We start from the raw sequence: 17,385 nt of genomic DNA on the forward strand, positions 1-17,385 counted from the left end.
CCGCGTGGGGTGCCGGTGGCGCTGCCTGCGCTCCGAGTTCCCGGAGAGAGTTACAGAGTCAATTCGGTTGTAAGAGACCTCTGAGGTGAGCGAGTCCAAGCTCTGACCCAACATGATCCTGTCAACCAGACCGTGACACTGACTTCCACGTCTCGTCTTTCCTTAAACACTTCCAGGGGCGTGACTCCACCACCTCCCAGGGCAGCCCATTCCAATGCCCAGTCGCCCTTTCTCTGAAGAAATTTCTCCGAATGTCCAACCTGAACCTCTCCTGGCACAGCTTAAGACTGTGTCCCCTTGTCCTATCACAAGGACAAGCCTGGGAGAAGAGGCCGATCCCCACCTGCTTACAACCTCTGATCCGGGAGTTGTAGAGAGTGGTAAGGTCACCCCTGAGCCTCCTTCAGGATAAACACCACCAGCTCCCTCACCTGCTCCTCAGGGGACTTGTGCTCCAGCTCCTTCACCACCCTTTGTGCCTTCTCTGGACACGCTCCAGCACCTCAATGTCCTTCCTGAACTGAGGGTCCCCAAACCGGACACAGCACTTGAGGTGTGGCCTCACCAGTGCCAAGTACAGGGGAAGAATCACTTCCCTAGTCCTGTTGGCCACATTATTTAATGAAGACTTCTTCCCCCCACCCCAGGCACACAAGAGGCATTGGTTAGACAAAAGTGTTTATTCAGATCCCGCTGACACAAGCTTGTTGGTGGAAGCATGAGTGGAGCAGATACCGGGGAATGTCCAAATTCCCAGTGGGAGAATGTCCAAGGGTTGTGTGGCAGGCTGCCCCCAGCACATGGCCCTCAGCCCCTGGTGGGTCTCCAGCTGTCTTCCCTGGAGACACCTCCCCTTCTCAGGAGAATGCTGTACATGCAGCATGGCGGCAGTGTCCATGGGCAGCGCTGGTCTGGGCTACAGCCACAGGCATGGAGCCCCTCTGCTCCAGCAGCAGCTCCTGCTGGGCCTGCAGCCCTGGGGGACATGGTGGGTTTCAGTCTTGGGCAGGCTGGAAGCAGAGGAGAGATGGAGCTGGTGTTACGCACTTCAGTCCCAAGAGGTGTCCCCACCCAGGAGTACCCCAGCTGGGAGGATGGCCACCCAGGTGAATTTTGAACAGGGTGCTGGGAGGGTCTTGCCAGCACTCACCTCATAGGTTAGCATTATATGCTGCATTGGTGAAGGTGCCTGGGGCTCCTAGGTCACTGGAAGGCAAACACAAGGGTGTCACCTTGGAGAGTGCAGGAGTGTGTGAAGGGCAGGGGTTAGCACGGCCCTGTCAGCCCCAGAGATGCCCCCACATAAAAACAGCCTCACACAGGCAGATCTGGGTGTCAGCAGGGAGAACACAGGGCTGTGACAGTGACAGCCACCCTCCTGCAGAGCACAACTCTCACCTGGTGGGTTTCAGGAGCTTCCTCTTCTCCTCTGATAACGGTGTTGAAATGTCCATGGGGATAAAACACATAGAACAGAAAAAAACAGATCTGTTTAGTGAAAGTCATGAGAAGCTGCATCAGCAGCATCTGAAATTGAGCAGAGTTTGACAAGCATGGGATGGGGCCAGGAGAGGGCTGAAGTATTTGCTGCTTTCTTCAGAGTGATGGTGTTTATCTGGCTCTGCCCTCCAAACCTGGCTGCTGACGCTTTCAGCTGGACAAACTGCCAAGGACCCAAGCAATTCAGCCAATAAAACACGTGATTGGAGGCAGTCACACTGTTAAACTCTTCTGATCACCCCAGCCTCCCCTGGGACTCTGTCACCACCTTGCCTGAGAGCCCCTGGCCAAAGCTAGGGTGGGCTGCAGGAAGCATTTCTGTACCTCTGTCACTGAGCCTCTTGGCAAGGAGGGCAATGAGCCCCCCAGAGAGCACAACACCAGCTACTGCCAGGGCTGAGCCACTGCTGTAAGCCAGGACTTGCTTTAAGAAGGCACCATCCTCTGAAACAAAGCCACAGAGCCACACATCAGAAAGTTGTCAGCCCCCCACCACATTCAAGATGTGCTTGGAGGAAAGTTGGAACCTTCACAGTGCTAGAGGAGCTGAGGGGTCCCACCGTACCTGCACACACAGGGGGCTCCCTGGTCCAGTTTCCCGTGGCCTCACACTGGAGCATCTCTGCTCCCATCCGAACAAACCCCTCCTCGCAGGAAAAGGTGCATGTGGAGTTGTAGGTGAAGTTCCCGTGCACGTGAGAGCAGCTCAGCTGGCCTCTCCTTGGGGGGGCCAGCACTGGGCAGCTGATGGCTGGAGATAAAGCACAGCAGGAGCATCAAGAGGACAGGACTGATGGCAGTGGGATGGGGACGTGTGTTGGCAAGCCAGGGGATGAACTGACATAGCCTGGGGTGCTGAGGAGAGCACTCTGCTATGACAGGGCCCTCCCAGACACATGTGAGATCACAAGATGCACCTTTACAATCTGTGGGGCCGCCAGTCCAGGTCCCCGTGGCTGTGCACTCACGGCTCTCTGGCCCCATCAGCACAAACCCCTTGTGGCAGGAGAAGGCACATGTGGAGCCAAAGGCAAAGTCCCCGTGGAGATGGGAGCAGGCAGCCTGGCCCATCTTGGGGATGGTCAGTGCTGAGCATTTGATGGCTGCAAGGGTGAAGAGGCACATGTCAAAAAGGAGCCTGGGAGATCACACTGTTGGGACCAAGGGGCTGGGGAACATTGTAGTGTCACCCCAAGGCAAATGGCACCCTGAGCTGTGGCAGCAGCTCTACCTTCACAGCGTGGGACATTCCCTGTCCATTTCCCTGTGGCTGTGCACTCGCGACTGTCTGACCCCATCACTGCAAACCCCATCCGGCAGGAGAAGGCACACATGGAGCCAAAGGTGAAGTCTCCATGGAGGTGGGAGCAGTTTCTCTCTCCTTGTTCTGGAGCACTGAGCACTGGACAGGCGATGGCTGCAGAGACAGAGATACATTTTGAAGCTGGAATCTGTGGACTATGAGGCTAAACTGCTGGAATAAGAGGACCAAGAAGGTCCTCTGGGGAACATCCTATGGTCAACACAAGACCTGTGACACCCTGAGCAGCAGCAATACCTTTGCACTGTGGTGTGTCCCCAGTCCACGTCCCTGCGGCTGTGCACTCGCGGCTCTGTGGCCCCATCAGAGCAAACCCCTTCTGACAGGAGAAGGCACATATGGAGCCAAAGGTGAAGTTCCCATGGAGGTGGGAACAGTTCAGCTCTCCTTGGTCTGGAGCACGGAGCTCTGGGCAGCTGATGGCTGCAAGGCAAAGAAGCACACTTCAGGCAGGAGTCTAGGGACTACAAGGCTAAGCTCTCGTAATGAGAAGACCAAAAAGAGAACATCCCGGTGTCTGGCCAAGGCCTGTGACACCTTGAGCAGGCAGCTCTACCTTCACATCTTGTTGCATCCCCTGTCCATGTCCCTGTGGCTGTGCACTCACGGCTCTTTGGCCCCATCAGCACAAACCCCATCTGGCAGGAGAAGGCACACGTGGAGCCAAAGGTGAAGTTCCCATGGAGGTGGGAGCAGTTCAGCTCTCCTTGGTCTGGAGCATGGAGCACTGGACAGGCAACAGCTGCAGGGATGGAAAAACAGTTTGAGCAGGAGTCTGAGGACTATAAGGCTAAACTGTTCAGTCTGAGAGGCTTCAGGGGAACCCTAGTGTTACCCCATGGCCAGTGACACCCTGAGTTGTAGCAGCAGCTCTACCTTCACAGCGTGAGGTATCTTCAGTCCAGGTCCCTGTGGCTGTGCACTCACGGCTCTCTGGCCCCATCAGCACAAACCCCTTGTGGCAGGAGAAGGCACACGTGGAGTCAAAGGTGAAGTCCCCATGGAGATGGGAGCAGTTCAGCTCTCCTTGTTCTGGAGCACTGAGCACTGGACAAGTGATGGCTGCAGGGACAGAGAAACACTTCAAGGAGGAGCCTGGATACTACAAGGCTGAACTGTTTGGTCTGAGACACTGGGAAAACCTTAGCATCATCCCATGGCCAGTGACACCCTGAGTTGTAGCAGCAGCTCTACCTTCACAGTGTGGGGTATCTTCAGTCCACGTCCCCATGACTGTGCACTCACGGCTCTCTGGCCCCATCAGCACAAACCCCTTGTGGCAGGAGAAGGCACACGTGGAGCCAAAGGTGAAGTCCCCATGGAGATGGGAGCAGTTCAGGTCTCCCTGGTCTGGTGCTCTGAGCACTGGGCAGGCGATGGCTGTGAGGACAGAGAAGCACTTTGAGCAGGAGTCTGGGGATTACAAGGCTAAACTGTTGGAATGAAAGAACCAAGACGATGGAGAACATTTCAGGGTCAACCAGAGGTCTGTGACACCTTGAGCAGCAGCTCTACCTTCACAGTGTGGTGTGTCCCCAGTCCAGGTCCCTGTGGCTGTGCACTCACGGCTCTCTGGCCCCATCAGTGCAAACCCCTTCTGGCAGGAGAAGGCACACGTGGAGCCAAAGGTGAAGTTGCCATGGAGGTGGGAGCAGTGCATCTTTCCCTGGTCTGGTGCTCTGAGCACTGGGCAGAAAACGGCTGCAAAGTGAAGGGGTACACATCAAGAAGCAGGTTGGGAACTGGGAGACTAAAATTCTGGGAGCAAGGGGCTGGGGAACACCACAGTGTCACCCCAAGGCTCAGTGACAGCCTGCACTCCAGCAGCAGCTCTACCTTCACAGCGTGGGGCATCCCCTGTCCATTTCCCTGTGGCTGTGCACTCACGGCTCTCCGGCCCCACCAGTGCAAACCCCGTCTGGCAGGAGAAGGCACATGTGGAGCCAAAGGCAAAGTCTCCATGGAGGTGGGAGCAGTTAAGTTCTCCTTGTTCTGGAGCACTGAGCACCGGACAGATGATGGCTGCAATGGGAGAGCAGATCTCAGATATGGTATAGATAGATAGGTTAAATCTAACGATTCAGGCTGAATCCAAATCAAATCTTACCCAGACTCACCTCTTCAAAACTGTAGTTAGTACAATGATTTTTCTGCCATACAAGTGATTTTCTGGCAGGGACACAGCTGCTGCTCTGCCAGAGCCCTGTTTATCCCTTGTACTACTCCGGGCCAAAGCCCCTGGGAGGAAGGACCACAGCTGCTGCAGTCCTACTCACCTCCCTCCCCTTACTGGAGCAGAGACCAGCCTCCATCCTTGTCACAGGGGCAGGAGGATGGCTTTGGGACTGTAAATAACTGCAGTGGCCACAGGGTTTTGTGCCAGCCTCCCCAGCCTGTGCCCAGGGTATGCTTTGCTGCATGCCAGGGCAGCACCCAAGGTTTGTTGGGGTGAGTGGCTCTGCTGCCTGCAGGACCACCACAGGTCAGTGCCAGCAGGGCATTAACACCATCCAGCCCAGCTGAGACAGACTCCATTCGCTGCACCTTCTGCTTTCAGACTGACACCAAGCACTTTCCTAGGTAGGCTTTTCCTTTCACAGCTATTTTACAGGCATTCTGGTTTCCCAGAGAATCCCCAGAGGTGTCTATTGGTGAACATGCTGTGTGGGTGGGAGCAGTTGACCCAGCCCCTTTTGGGACCAGCCAGCAATGGGCACTTAATGGCTGCAGGCATTTGAGGCAGAATTTGAGGCAGGGCAGGCAGAGTTTGAGGCAGGGCAGGCAGCCTTGTCCCACACAGTCCTTGCAGCACCATCAGCCTTGCTTGCAGCCTTGCTCTGCTCGTTTTTGGAGTAAGCCCAGGTGGCAGCACTTGCTAACACCACTTCGTTATCAGCACAGGTGACCAACTGACTCATCTGATTGTTTGCAATAAAACAAAGATCAGTCATATTGCAGCCAGCAGGAAGAAAACAAGCTGGGAAAGCAAGGCCTTGGGAACCTGAAAAGCCTGGAGCACACAGGCTCAGCCCAGCTTGCCTGTGGGGATTTTCACAAAACTGGGAGCCTGCCCCTGCTGGGGATGCTGGTTATGAAACAGTCACATCACATCTCCATGCCTGTTCCCCTTAACTGCAGAAAGTTTTGCTAGTCTCAGCTGCCTAAGGCAAGTCCTGGGTTGGACCACAGGCCCACCCCACACAGGCAGCAGCAGCAGTAACTTCAAGGCAGGCTTTTTTAAAAAAGAATATAGATACAAGGATGCTGCCCACTCCCCACCCTTCCCAATACAGAGGGTCCCCAGTTGTGTCCCATGTCTGCTCCAGTCCTTGACTCATCCCATTCTTGTGCAAGGCTGCAGGTGTACCACACAGCAGCACAGGAAAGGTGGAGCAAGGCTCTTGCACCCCCGGGACTTCTCTGGGATGCCTGGTGCCTAGCTGCAAACCCTCAAGCCACTGACAGGAAGACTTTCTCTGCCCCTGCAGCATAACATACCACAGCTTTCTCTCCTTTGTTGTTTCCTGCCACACTCTGTCCCTCCCACCTTGTATGTAACCTCATTTCATGAGTCCTTGTCCCCTTTCAAGGTGGCCCATCCCTGCCAGGATAGAACCTTCCCCTGGCTGTGGGACAGCAGCCTCTCTTTCCTCTTTCCCAAGATACCAAACACCTTTCCAAGGCAGATCAGGGTGGGCTTTGGGAGGTAAGAGACAGTGCCAGGGGGTTGACAGAGGAGCCAAGACACTGTCCTGACCCTGCACTTGGTGCACACAGGGCGCTGACATCTGAGTGGGATTCAAGACAGGGCACTGGGACAGCCAGGCAGAACGGGGGGCTTATCCAGAGCTCACAGCTGCTCTGCCCATTGTAGTCTCCTCAGGGAATCCCACCCCACGTGCAGCACCAGGAGATGCTTCCACAATAGGTAAGGGCACAGCAAGACTTGCCTGAGCAGCATTGGGCACACAGGGCTGGTCCCTGCAAAGCATCAATGCCAGCCCAGCCCCTGCCAGGCCCTACCTGTGCAGGTGGGGATGTTTGCTGACCACTCCTGGGAAGGCAGGCACCGCAGCATGCCCGCCCCTCGCCGCTCAAACCCCTCCTGGCACCCAAACTCGCAGGTGGAGTTGTAGCTGAAGTCTCCATAGGGGTGGCTGCAGTTCATGCGCACTCCCTTGGGCTCCAGCTTGGCACACTGCACAACTGGGAGAGACACGGTACCACAGCCCATTAGGAGCACAGGAACCCTGCTTTGTCACCAGGGTTTGGACTCGCCAGCAGGGAGGGAGGGAGGGATGGGGATGGATGTCTCACCCTCCGCGCACTCAGGGCCGTGGAAGCCGGGGTAGCACTCGCAGCGGTAGCTCCCTATGGTCTCCACGCACTCACCGCGCTGGCTGCACGGGAAGGGCTGGCAGGAGGCTGCACACACAGGGGACGGTCATCAGGAGCTGCTGGCCACCCTGCTGTGGTCCCCAGCCTACCCAATCCAGCTCTGGTCTGCAGTCCCCCTGCTCACCGCGGTAGCACAGCGCCTTTTTCTTCCGGTTGCAGGGCTCGTCGTTCCACTTGCCAGACTGCTGCGGCCGCTGGATGTAGATCTCCACACAGTCCTGGTTGGAGCGGCGGTTGTTGGGCTCCCCGAGTGCCCAGTTCTCCGCCTCCTTGGTCAGCGCCTTCCTGGTGCCCACCCAGGTCCAGATGCCGCCCAGCTTGCGGATGCCGATCCAGTAGTAGCGTGCATGGTAGGGCAGGCTCTTGTTGAGGTACTCGATCTCCTGCTTGTTCTGGATCGCCACCAGGTCAGTAAAGAAGGTCTGGCAGTAATTCCTGGCCTGCTCCCACATGTAGTCCCCTTGGTCGCTGTAGTGGTACGTCCAGGCACCCACCTCCACCCACAGCACCATGCCTGTGGGAGAGGATGAGGTCTGGGATTGATGCAGAAAGGTTGGGAGCCGGGTCAGGGATGGGATCCCTTGGGATGTGAGGGTGGGCTAAGCCTGCATCATGGCCAAGAGATGCCAGTGACCAGCTGGGTGAAGGGATCAGATGAAGGGACAAGTGTGGATGAGAATGGGGCTCTAGGTACACAAAGACCTGGGTGGATCAGGCATGGCAGAAGGAGCTGAGGACAGAGGGGGATGGCACAGGGATGAGGAAGGTGGAGGTGATAGGGTGAAGGCTGAGATGGGGCAGCATGGGATGGGGCAGGCAGAGCACAGGAAGCAGAAGAGCTCCAAGCAGTGATGCCAACCCTGTCTCCAGCGTAAGGATTGAAAGCTCAGCCCCATGGCCCTGTTCCCCTGCTCACAAAGGCTTCCCTAAGGGGAAAGCCCCACTTCAAGATGTTTCCATAAACACAGTTCCTTCCTTGAGTGCCAATGTGTACCACTTCGGTTTTCTTGCTTTACCCTGCTACAGGAGAGTCAGATTGCAGCAAGGCAGAGCAGTCAGTATACCCTCACCCCCAAAAGCCCTTGGACCCCAACCTGCTCATCTGAGCCAGAGATGGTCTAAAGAGTCTTGTAAAACTCAGTGTTGCAAAACAAGGTCTTACAAAAGTCAAGCTCACATCATGGTCATGCCCACCAGGCAGGGCAAAGCCAGAAAGTAACTGGAACCCACACCCAGAAGTGAAGGGCACTTTGCTGAAACCCTGCTCTTATTTACAGCATTTCACACCACAACTTTATGCAATCAAAGGGTTTTAGCCACAGAAAGAAGCTTCCTCCATTCTCCCCAGAAGCAGCTATCTCCACAACTGCAGAAAGCGATGTGTGGATATCGTGTCTCCATCTGTGCAGAAAGTGAAATGGGGATCAAAGTCTGCTCCAAACAACCAGCCTGGCTTACCCTGTATCTCAGGAGAGCACTATCACCCTGCGGTTATGCAGACAAAGATCTGGGCATTGCAGATTAGATGCAAATACAGGTCTTCTAAAGTCTAATTAGGACTGTTGTTTGGTCCATTATTATACATTTTCCTAAGTAATTTCCCATAATTTGTCTGGTTTTCCCTGTGAAAGAGCAAACTCTTCTCTTTGTTCAACAGAACTGAAGCTGAGGAAAATGTGGTTCCCTCCTTACCTTTCAGGAATTGGGGGCTGCAGGACAGGAACTCAGGGCACCTTTGGGAGCCTGCCCCACTCTCAGCTCCCACCACCCTCCTCCTGGCCCTTGCTGCTCCCCAGCACAGCTCAGGGCAGCCACCTGCTACCCTCACACAAAGAAGCCCATCTTCTCCATGTCCATCCTCCACGTGTTCTCCTGCCTCTTTCCTCCAGCTCCACCAGTAACACCCTCTCCATGGCACAGCTCATCTGCCCTGTCTTATGCTACCTCTTGCTGCCCCACCTGGTGCTGAGCCCCAAGTGGGCACTGTTTTCCTGTGTTTTGACCCCTTGGCTCCCTTGGCAGCCTTGATACCTCTTCCCAGGGTAGTGCTCAGCACCCACTGCAGTTGAGGTGCCTTTGTCTTTTTGTTTTCCTCTCAGAGCCAAATCTCAGCCTCCTCCTGACACTTCTGCACTTGCCTCATTTCTATTCCTTAGCTCGTTCACTAAGGTTCTTAGGAAAATAATTCAGCTCACAGAGGATTGCCAGAGACAGAGCAGGCACCAGTAGGTTTTGCTCTGTGTGATGCCAGTACGTGAAGGAAATATCCTACAGGCAGCAGAGCCAAATTAGCTTCTATACTCCTGATGTTAGTTAGCAGCTTTAACTTTCCCTGATGCTGCCCCAGCTGTGCTCTGAACTCTTACACCTGTGGGTCCTGTGCCTATGTCCATGCCCCAGTCCCCAGCACGGGCGTGGCTGTAGGCAGGGGGTAGAGCTGCCTTTCCCCGGTTCACAGTACAGTGCCCCAGCTGCCACGCTGCATTTGGGGAACCAAACACCCTGCAGGGACCCCAGGCATGGCCTGGCCCTCCCTGGGGGAGCACGGTCTGCCTGGAGGGAGCTGGCACAAGCAGGGGCAACCCCCTCTCAGGCCAGGAGGATCCAGCCCTGGGGGGTGTGACTGATGAGCCCCCAAAATAACAATGCTGCCTTTCTCCAGTTCCCCAGACCTGCAGACTGCTTGGCAGCAGGGTCACACTGGGCTTACTGAGCGGGTGGTGGGTGGCTTACCCCATGCGATGGCAGCGATGCCCAGGTAGATGCCAGGAGAGCCCAGAGTCCGTGTCCTCCGAGCAGACCGCAGTCCCACAGCAGAGCCCTGACAGGGAGGGAGACGTGAGCATGCACATCCCAAGGGGCTCACACATGCACCCGCTGCTGCCAGGCAGTCCTGGCACACACAAGGGCACATTGCTTGTGGCAGCTCACACGCAGGCACACATGGTGCTCCCAGCCAGGTATGGCTCTGCTGCAGGAAGGGCCCCTTCCAGTGAGGCACTCGGGGGAGCTGTGCCTAGAGCCCAGCTGGACAGTGGGGGAGACACTGCCAGCAATGCACTTCACTCCTGGGGAGCCCCTAAGTCCAGGCCGTGTCCTGTGCCCCCCGAGCCCCTTCCTGCCCAGCCAGGGCTGGCATCTGCCTCTGCAGTAGCAGTGCCCTGTGTCCCTGGCAGTCTCCTGTGAGCCTGGGGTCGCTCGGGCAGAGTGTCTCTGGGACAGGCTATGTGTCCCACAGCCCCCAGCAGCGGCACCGGTTCCTGTCAGTGCCTGCCCACAGCCCTGCGCTCCCCTAATCCCCTTTTCTAGGCAGACCCTGAGTCATCCCCAAGGAAAAGAGCGGGACGTACCATGCCGGCGCCGCAGACGCACCGTGCCCAGCCAGCGGCAGCTGTCCCGCGGTGGGCAGTGCTGCTCACGCTTCCTCCGAGCGTGCAGCGCATCGCTCCCTGCCCCTGGCCTCTTCCCCTCCCATCCCAGCCCCGCTGCCAGCCCACATCCTGCCCCACACCCCTCCCTCCCCCACCACAGAGCTCTCCAGCCCCGAAAAACCCTCCTCTCAGCCCGGGGCCGGAGGGGAACAGTGGGGTCAGCACTGGCCACGGTCCTGATGGGACCTAGCTCGGCAGCAGCCCCATGGCATGGGAGCTGGTGCATCCCCACGCTGCCCTGGGGACATGACAGCCACAGGAGATGACCCACAATGAGCCAGGCTTGCCCGAGCACCCCAGGAGGTGGCAAAAGGCCCTCCAGGAAGTGCCCAGCCCTAGTCTGCAGTGCCCAGAGCACCGAGAACTCTCTGACTCACCATGTCCATGTGGCAGTGCCTACACTGGTGGTTGGAGGACAGGGGAGGGCTGAGGGGTGATGAGGTCCCTCGTGGGTGAGTGGGAGTGTGGCTCACAGCCTCGCAGCTCCTGTGCCAGATGCTCTCCTCGCATGCAGGCCTTTTGCTCTGGCTGTGAATCTTCATACACCGTTTATAAACAGTTACTTACACAATGTATTTTTCTGTGTTTACCTTTAAGTCTTTATGAGAAAGGTCCAAGAACATGCCAGAGGAACTTCCCCCTTACTTATTAACAACATCCGTTAGGAATTTCCACCAGTGTTTCAAGAACATGTCTAATTGTGTCCACTGCCCCTTGAATCATTATAATCATAATAAATCTTTTCTTACCCTGTCCTGCTCGTAAGTAGAATTGCCTTGGCCAGGTTTTCTGCAGAAATTACTCTGCCCACTTCCAGCTAAAGCCAAACAAGAGCCATGCAGGTTACTTGTATTTTCCAGTTCCAGAGAAATTGATACTGCTCCACCAGGACTCATTCTAGACAAAAGGAGGAACCCATCCCACAAAGAGCCATAACCCACTACAATTACTTTATCATTGGCCAGTATAAATGAACCTTGTTTCCTGTCTCTGGATATCTTCCTTGAAAAATGTTTTACTGCAGTTGTCTATTTTTATGGAATTGCTGAGTCTGTACATCCAGTAATTCAGGAGCCCTTGCTGTTTAGCAGCTCATCTGCGGACAGCAGTCAGTTACGGGAAGGGAAGAAGCAGCCAGGCAGGCAGAGAGGCTGAGGGGCAGCTGCTGGGGCAGGAGAGCAGCTCCAGATGTTGAGGGTAACCTGGTCAGGGTGAGAGCTGCCTCTCTACTGGTGAGACTGATGGGACTCAGAGGGATGTTCATGGGTACACCGCCCCAGGGCAGAGCACGCTGTGCCCCTGCCAGTTTCACTTCTGCTCAAACCCAACATGGTAGGGCAGAAACCCAACACGGTAGGGCAGAGCAGTAAAAAGAAAAATACCCCCACCTTTATTTTTGTAACTACAGATAGTTTTTGTTATTGCTTTAAATGAATCAAGGTGGCTGAGATGCAGAGGCTGTTGCTGCTGCAAAGCCAGTACATGACCAAGTTCAAGCTCTTTGTGGGGGCAGGTGCCCCATGCCTGGGCTCAGAGAGGGGATCCTACATGGCAGGATGGATACTGAGGCTTGCTTTGCATGTAGTGGGAAAAGGTACACGTGCTAGGAGGGAGAGACGACCCGATTCAGCTCTGCTAGGAGCTGGTTAATCTCCAGGAACCCTTTCACATCTCAGGTGGGTTCCAAGGCTGGCTTCTCTGGAAGGGATTCAGGATGCTGCAGGGCAGCTGCTTCTGCTGGATTGCTCACCAAGGAAGTGCCTGTCCCTGCCTGAGTAGTGCAGGGATTTCCCAGGTGCCAGGATGGTGCATCCTATCCCCCAGCCACCCCTCCGAGGGCACAGCACAAGCTGCCAGCCAGGGCTTTGCTCAGCATGGGCTCAAGGGAGCAGGCACAAAGACACTTTCCTGTGTCACCTCCTCGCTGTCCCTCTGGACCCAGGCATCTGGAATGGAGAAGTGCCTCCTTTGCTGTGCCCCGCTGCTGAGCAACAGTCGGGGCGATGCTCTCTGTGCCGTAGAGCCCTGCCCAGGCTCTGCCTCTGGGGAAGGGGCACGGCTGTGCGTTGTTTATGGCAGAGCTCCCGCCCCACGGTGGCACAGCCTGTTCCCCTCCTTGTGCAATGTCCCCGCAGACCGCAGAGGAACCGAGTCACCCCGACACGGGCTGCTGCCGGCGATACAGCGGGCACCTTCCTGGGAGCCCCGCTCGCCCCGGGGAGGGCTCAGCAGCCCACAGGAGCAAGGAGGCACCCGACCCCACCCTGTCAGGACTGTGCGGTGGTACAGGCGAGGACACACACGCCTGGGTACAGCCCCGCTGCTGCCATTCCTCCATTCTTCCCTGGGGGCACGGGCGGCTCTCCCTGAGGCTTTAGAGGCATCTCCTGAGCGCGGGCAGGAGATCCCCTCCCACCACAGGTCCCCAGGAAGTGCTTGACCCAAAGGGTGTCCCTGAGCTGCGGGTGCCCTTGGGCAAGTCTCCCAGTGCATAGCTCCAGCAGCCGGAGCCTCCTCCTCCACCCTGTTATCAGCTGCTACCCCCGCCCCAGGCAGCACCTGATAAAATCTTTCTCACAATTTCAAAGTGTTTGGACACTGGGAGATGCGTTTGAGTGCCACCCTGGTTTGGACAGACTGAGACAGTTGCAAGAATTAGCCAGGACCAGAAGTCCAGGGACAGGTACCCTGCACCCCCCACCCACAGGGACCTTGTGGCACTGGGACAGACCTGGCTATGAATTATCGGGGTAGCTTTGGGAAATCACTCCTGCCCACCCCATCCAGACCCTCTCAGAGATGTTTCTATGACCTCAGCTATAGGACAGCTCTCTGCCTCCTGCCTTTCACTGCCAAGCTGGTGATGGAGAGCCATTTCACTGAGTACCCCTGCCTGTGCTGCCTGCCGGCTCCCTGGCACCCAGCAGCAGCCACATGGGCATGGCACAGATAAGGGTTTGCCAAACAGGATGCTTGGGGCGTAGATAACACTGACATTATCTCACTGCTTGAGTGGTAGGGCATAAACAAGTGACTCTGCCCACCCGGGGAATCCCAGGCAGCACCTCTGCCCTGCCTGTGAGCTGAGGCACAGGGTGGGTACGGGGTGCTGGGCTGCAGCTGCAGGGACGTGCCACGTCCAGGGGCTGCTCTTCAGCCAGGCAGGCAGTCCTTGCCCTAAGTGACAGCAAAACCACCCAGCCTACAGCTCCTGGGAACTGCGATTGCTCTGCTTGTGTCCTGCGGGGCTCTCCATGGCACTGTGCATCCCTGGAATGCTGGGACAGGCCACAGACCCACCTGGCCCTGCCCCAGTGGAACTCATCTTCTCAGCAGGAGAGTGGTACCAGTCACACTGGCTTGGTGTGGGGGCAACCCAGGCACAGGAGGCACTGGCAGCTGATGGAGCAGGCCACCCTCACCCTGGACATCAACCAGTGTTTTTGTCACGTCTGGTTTAATGCAGAAATTTCAGCCTTCTCCCGTCTCACATAGCAAGCCCAGAGACAGATTCCTCTGTCTGTCACCCGCTGTGTACTTGCTCCACTCCCTGGGCAGCAGATGAACATGCTCAGCACTAGGAGCTGTGTCTCCAGCCAAGGGCAGCCCCTGCACAGCAAAAGACATCCTCTCCTCTGGCCAGGAAATCCTGGGGCATCCCCTCCAGGAGGCACTGTGTTTCACCCGACACAGAGGCAACCTAGAGGACATTCTTCACCTCCTGGCAGGCCAGGGCTGAGGTTTCCTCTTCTGAAAGTTCCTCTCTCCTTCTCACCTCCCTGTTTCAGCACACAGCTGGTCCAGCTTGGCTGCTGCCAGTGATACAGCAGGCACCTTCCTGGGTGATGATTTCTCCCCTGGCATCTTGGCTATCCTTCTGCTCCAATGAGCTATTGTGTTGTCTATTTAGATTACTGATTTATTATCTGCAGGTAGGGCAGGCACTGGCACAACGTGTTTTAAAGTCTTTTTTATGCCTCAACCACTTTGCTTTTGTGGATCTACAAACTGCCCTGTCCACGCTACCTCTGCTGTTACAAACTACTGAGCTCTGCCCAGTGCAGCATCCCCTGGGTGTGTGACTCCAGGGCCATACAACTCTCCATGCACAGGGTGGGTGGCACTTGCTGAACTTGGCTCTCCCTAAGAGTCTTGACTTCTGGGGCAAGCCCCTGCAAGAAACAAACAAAAGCTAAAATAAGGAGGGGAAGGACGTTCCTAACCACTTGTTGTCACTTTTGAAAAGAATTCTTACTCCTCTGACATTTTGCAGCTCTGCTTTAAGAGCAAGATGGTCACAGACACCAATCTAACTGGGCTTTATCCATGGGCAGAGAGGTACAGGCTCCTTCACATCTAAGCAGCAAAACCAAAAGGTCTTTTCTGACAGGAAATGGCAAGGCAACATAGGCAGTGCTTTCCTAGCTTCTTTTTATTTTCATTTACCCTTGAAAGGAAAAGGACTGTTTTGCAGAGAGGCATTTTGGGAGGACTCACTGGCTTGACAGGAGGTGAGGTAGGACGTTCTATCCCCACCCACCCCTGCTGCGCTGTGGGGTCTCAGGTGGCCCAGCCCCGCACCGGCACCGTACCTGGCTCCTCAGGGCAGGGCGCAGCTCCCCGGGCTGCCCGGCTCCGACCACAGCCGGCCCTCCTCTGCTGCCTCCGCGGCTGTCACACCGTTATCCCACGAAGGCTTTCCGGTGCTCTGCAAGACCTAGAAACCCGCTTTTGCCCGCTTTTGCCCTCCAGGCACTGACGTCCTTCGGCTGAGGCGCGGGGCCGGGAGCAGCGTCCTTCCCGAGGGCAGGCGGCGCGGGCAGCGAGCAGAGCTGTGCCGGCTGCGGCGTCCGTCCCCTTTGCCGCGGGGGTGCCGGCACGGTACCGTGGGGGTGCCGGGGGCCGCTGTGCCGCGTCCTTTGGCCCGCGGGCCGTTGCTGTCCACGATGAGCCGGAGAAGGCCTGCACCAGGGAAGTCCATGATGACCACCCCCCAGCGCACGGGCTGGCCGCCCCGGCGCCGCAGGTGCTGGCAGCAGCGGGGGTTCACAAAGCGGGCCACCTCCTCGGGGCAGGTGAAGAGCCCATTGCCGGAGCAGAAGGTGAGGTACATGGTAGCGGGGTCTCCGCCGGCCGCCTTCTCCAGGTGCCGCCGCACCCGGGCCCACTTGCGCTCCAGTGAGAGCACGTTCCAGGCGTCGCTGATGCTCAGCTGCTCGTAGGGAATGCCCAGCACCTCCCGCGCCAGCGCCTCCAGCACCACGATCTTCCCGCGCACCTGGCCCAGGGTTGGCACCTCCTCCCGGCACCACACACAGCCCTGTCCCTCCTCCAGCAGGCAGCGGTGCAGCTGGGCAGCGAAGCCGGGCCGGGAGAAGATGGGCAGCTCCTCCTTGATGCGCATAAGCACGGCCTCGCCGGGGTGGGCGCGGAGGAAGCGCAGGGTGCGGCGCAGGACGCCGCGCAGGCTGGCCCGCTGGAAGGTGCAGAGGTGGTAGATGCGGAGCTCACCCCGCGATAGCTTGCAGCGCACATCCAGGAAGCGGATGCCGGCCGCCAGCTGGGCCTCCAGGCCCCAGCTCTGGCACCGCAGGCGCCGGCCGCCGAACAGGCTGAGGGAGTCGTGGGTGCCAGGGATGGAGAGGCGGGAGAGGGGTAGGGCGTCGGGGAGCTCCGCCATCCAGTCGGGGCAGCAGGCTGCTGGCTGGGGTACGCAGTCGAAGGCAGCGCTGCGCCGGGACCATGTCTCCATGCCACCGGGAGAGCGGGCACTCCGGCACCTGCCTGGCCCCCCGGAGCCCTGCCGTGGAGGAGAAGCAGACCATGAGCGGTGGGAACATGGCTCCCATGCATCCCGATCCTACCCTCCCCAGTGGCATCTCCCCCATGCCATGAAACCCTAGAGCATACCATACCCTATTAACATACCACATGGGCCATATACGTTGCTGCTGGTACTTCTGTCGAACTGTACGCTTCCCCTCCCACTCTCAAGCATTCGTCCCAGTACCCCCGAGCCCTGGTACGTCCCATCCTCCCCCTCGTTCACCCACCTGGGTTTGCCTGTGGCTGCGGAGCAGAGCCCGATGGACAGGCCGCGCGGCCGTGGGTGCCGGCGGCACACTGGCAGGTAGAGCGGGATGCCAGCCATTAACCCGGGGACAGTCATGACGCGCGTCCTGCCTCGCAAACGGCACGTGCACCTGGGATTCATCCTCAGCCCTCGGCCAAAGGAGAGCACTTGACAGACACACCAGGCTGGAAAACCTCCTGGCTGATCCCGACAGCAGCCATTCAGGCCTCTGCACCTCCCTCCCCAGGAATCAGGACAAACGGGATCGAGGTGCCGCGGGGCCCCTGGATGCTAACCACGGGAGTGGCTGTGCAGAGCCGCGGGGTACCCACATGTCTACTCCAGAGCCATGTCCTGGTGGGACCTGGACCAGCCCGGTGATGATGGGCATCGTCCCTGTCAAGAGGGACAACGCACAGGCAGGCACCCGGAGCAGGGGTCTGTACTTGCCAGCACACCCCAGGACCTGCTCAGCGAGAGTTGCCTAGGAAGTGGGCTTCATGCCCTTGCTGCTCATGCACCAGTGACTGCTTCACGCTGGAGTCACTGCAAGGCTGCCCGGCGCAGGGGTGACCCACCTCCTGCCCACGGGACACAGCTGCCGGGCACCCCCGTCGGCAGCACACACTGAACCCAGTAGGGTTTGGAGAGGAGCCGCCGGG

The 17,385-nt window shown here is 57.6% G+C and overlaps 3 protein-coding genes across 4 annotated transcripts in view; 1 reads left to right on the forward strand and 2 right to left on the reverse strand.

Annotated features, from left to right (window-relative positions):
• Positions 1-665: 665 nt before the first annotated feature.
• Positions 666-10,698, reverse strand: SELP (selectin P). The gene is made up of 18 exons (XM_017729691.1): positions 10,570-10,698; positions 9,953-10,040; positions 7,344-7,733; positions 7,139-7,246; positions 6,845-7,027; positions 4,658-4,843; positions 4,337-4,522; positions 4,016-4,201; positions 3,698-3,883; positions 3,378-3,563; positions 3,059-3,244; positions 2,732-2,917; positions 2,418-2,603; positions 2,066-2,251; positions 1,825-1,944; positions 1,399-1,429; positions 1,151-1,206; positions 666-1,010 (listed from the first exon to the last, which is right to left on the reverse strand). The coding sequence occupies exons 1-17, from the start codon at positions 10,660-10,662 to the stop codon at positions 1,152-1,154; spliced, it is 2,742 nt and encodes a 913-aa protein (XP_017585180.1). The 5' UTR covers positions 10,663-10,698; the 3' UTR covers positions 666-1,010; position 1,151.
• Positions 10,699-11,192: 494 nt separating this feature from the next.
• Positions 11,193-17,378, reverse strand: LOC108445553 (1-phosphatidylinositol phosphodiesterase-like). Of its 2 annotated transcripts, XR_001860441.1 has the most exons (3): positions 16,704-17,378; positions 15,243-16,450; positions 11,193-14,822 (listed from the first exon to the last, which is right to left on the reverse strand). XR_001860441.1 is itself a non-coding variant. In XM_017729692.1 (2 exons), exon 2 carries the CDS (start codon positions 16,400-16,402, stop codon positions 15,368-15,370), a length of 1,035 nt encoding a protein of 344 aa, XP_017585181.1. In that variant the 5' UTR covers positions 16,403-16,450; positions 16,704-17,378; the 3' UTR covers positions 15,065-15,367. The 2 variants fall into 2 exon arrangements, 1 of the variants encoding a protein (XP_017585181.1); XM_017729692.1 differs by lacking the exon at positions 11,193-14,822 and having other exon boundaries at positions 15,065-16,450.
• Positions 17,056-17,385, forward strand: part of HTATIP2 (HIV-1 Tat interactive protein 2) — a 3,542-nt gene continuing 3,212 nt past the window's right edge. The window contains exon 1 of the mRNA XM_017729581.1: positions 17,056-17,142. Within this exon, the coding sequence (XP_017585070.1) occupies positions 17,056-17,142 (87 nt within the window). The remainder of the gene's footprint in view (positions 17,143-17,385) is intronic.

The sequence above is a fragment of the Corvus brachyrhynchos genome, unplaced genomic scaffold, assembly GCF_000691975.1.
Source record: "Corvus brachyrhynchos isolate BGI_N302 unplaced genomic scaffold, ASM69197v1 scaffold101, whole genome shotgun sequence".
Taxonomy (NCBI): domain Eukaryota; kingdom Metazoa; phylum Chordata; class Aves; order Passeriformes; family Corvidae; genus Corvus; species Corvus brachyrhynchos.

What these genes read in the sequence shown, in the direction of transcription:
- SELP (XM_017729691.1), bottom strand. Translation starts at nt 10,662, where the DNA reads ATGCGCTGCACGCTCGGAGGAAGCGTGAGCAGCACTGCCCACCGCGGG. An exon ending in AGATACCCCACACTGTGAAG is followed by an intron (nt 3,884 to 4,015) that starts GTAGAGCTGCTG and finishes CTGTCCCTGCAG; the next exon opens with CCATCACTTGTCCAGTGCTC. An exon ending in CGGCCCCACAGATTGTAAAG is followed by an intron (nt 2,252 to 2,417) that starts GTGCATCTTGTG and finishes CTTTATCTCCAG; the next exon opens with CCATCAGCTGCCCAGTGCTG.
- LOC108445553 (XM_017729692.1), bottom strand. Translation starts at nt 16,402, where the DNA reads ATGGAGACATGGTCCCGGCGCAGCGCTGCCTTCGACTGCGTACCCCAG.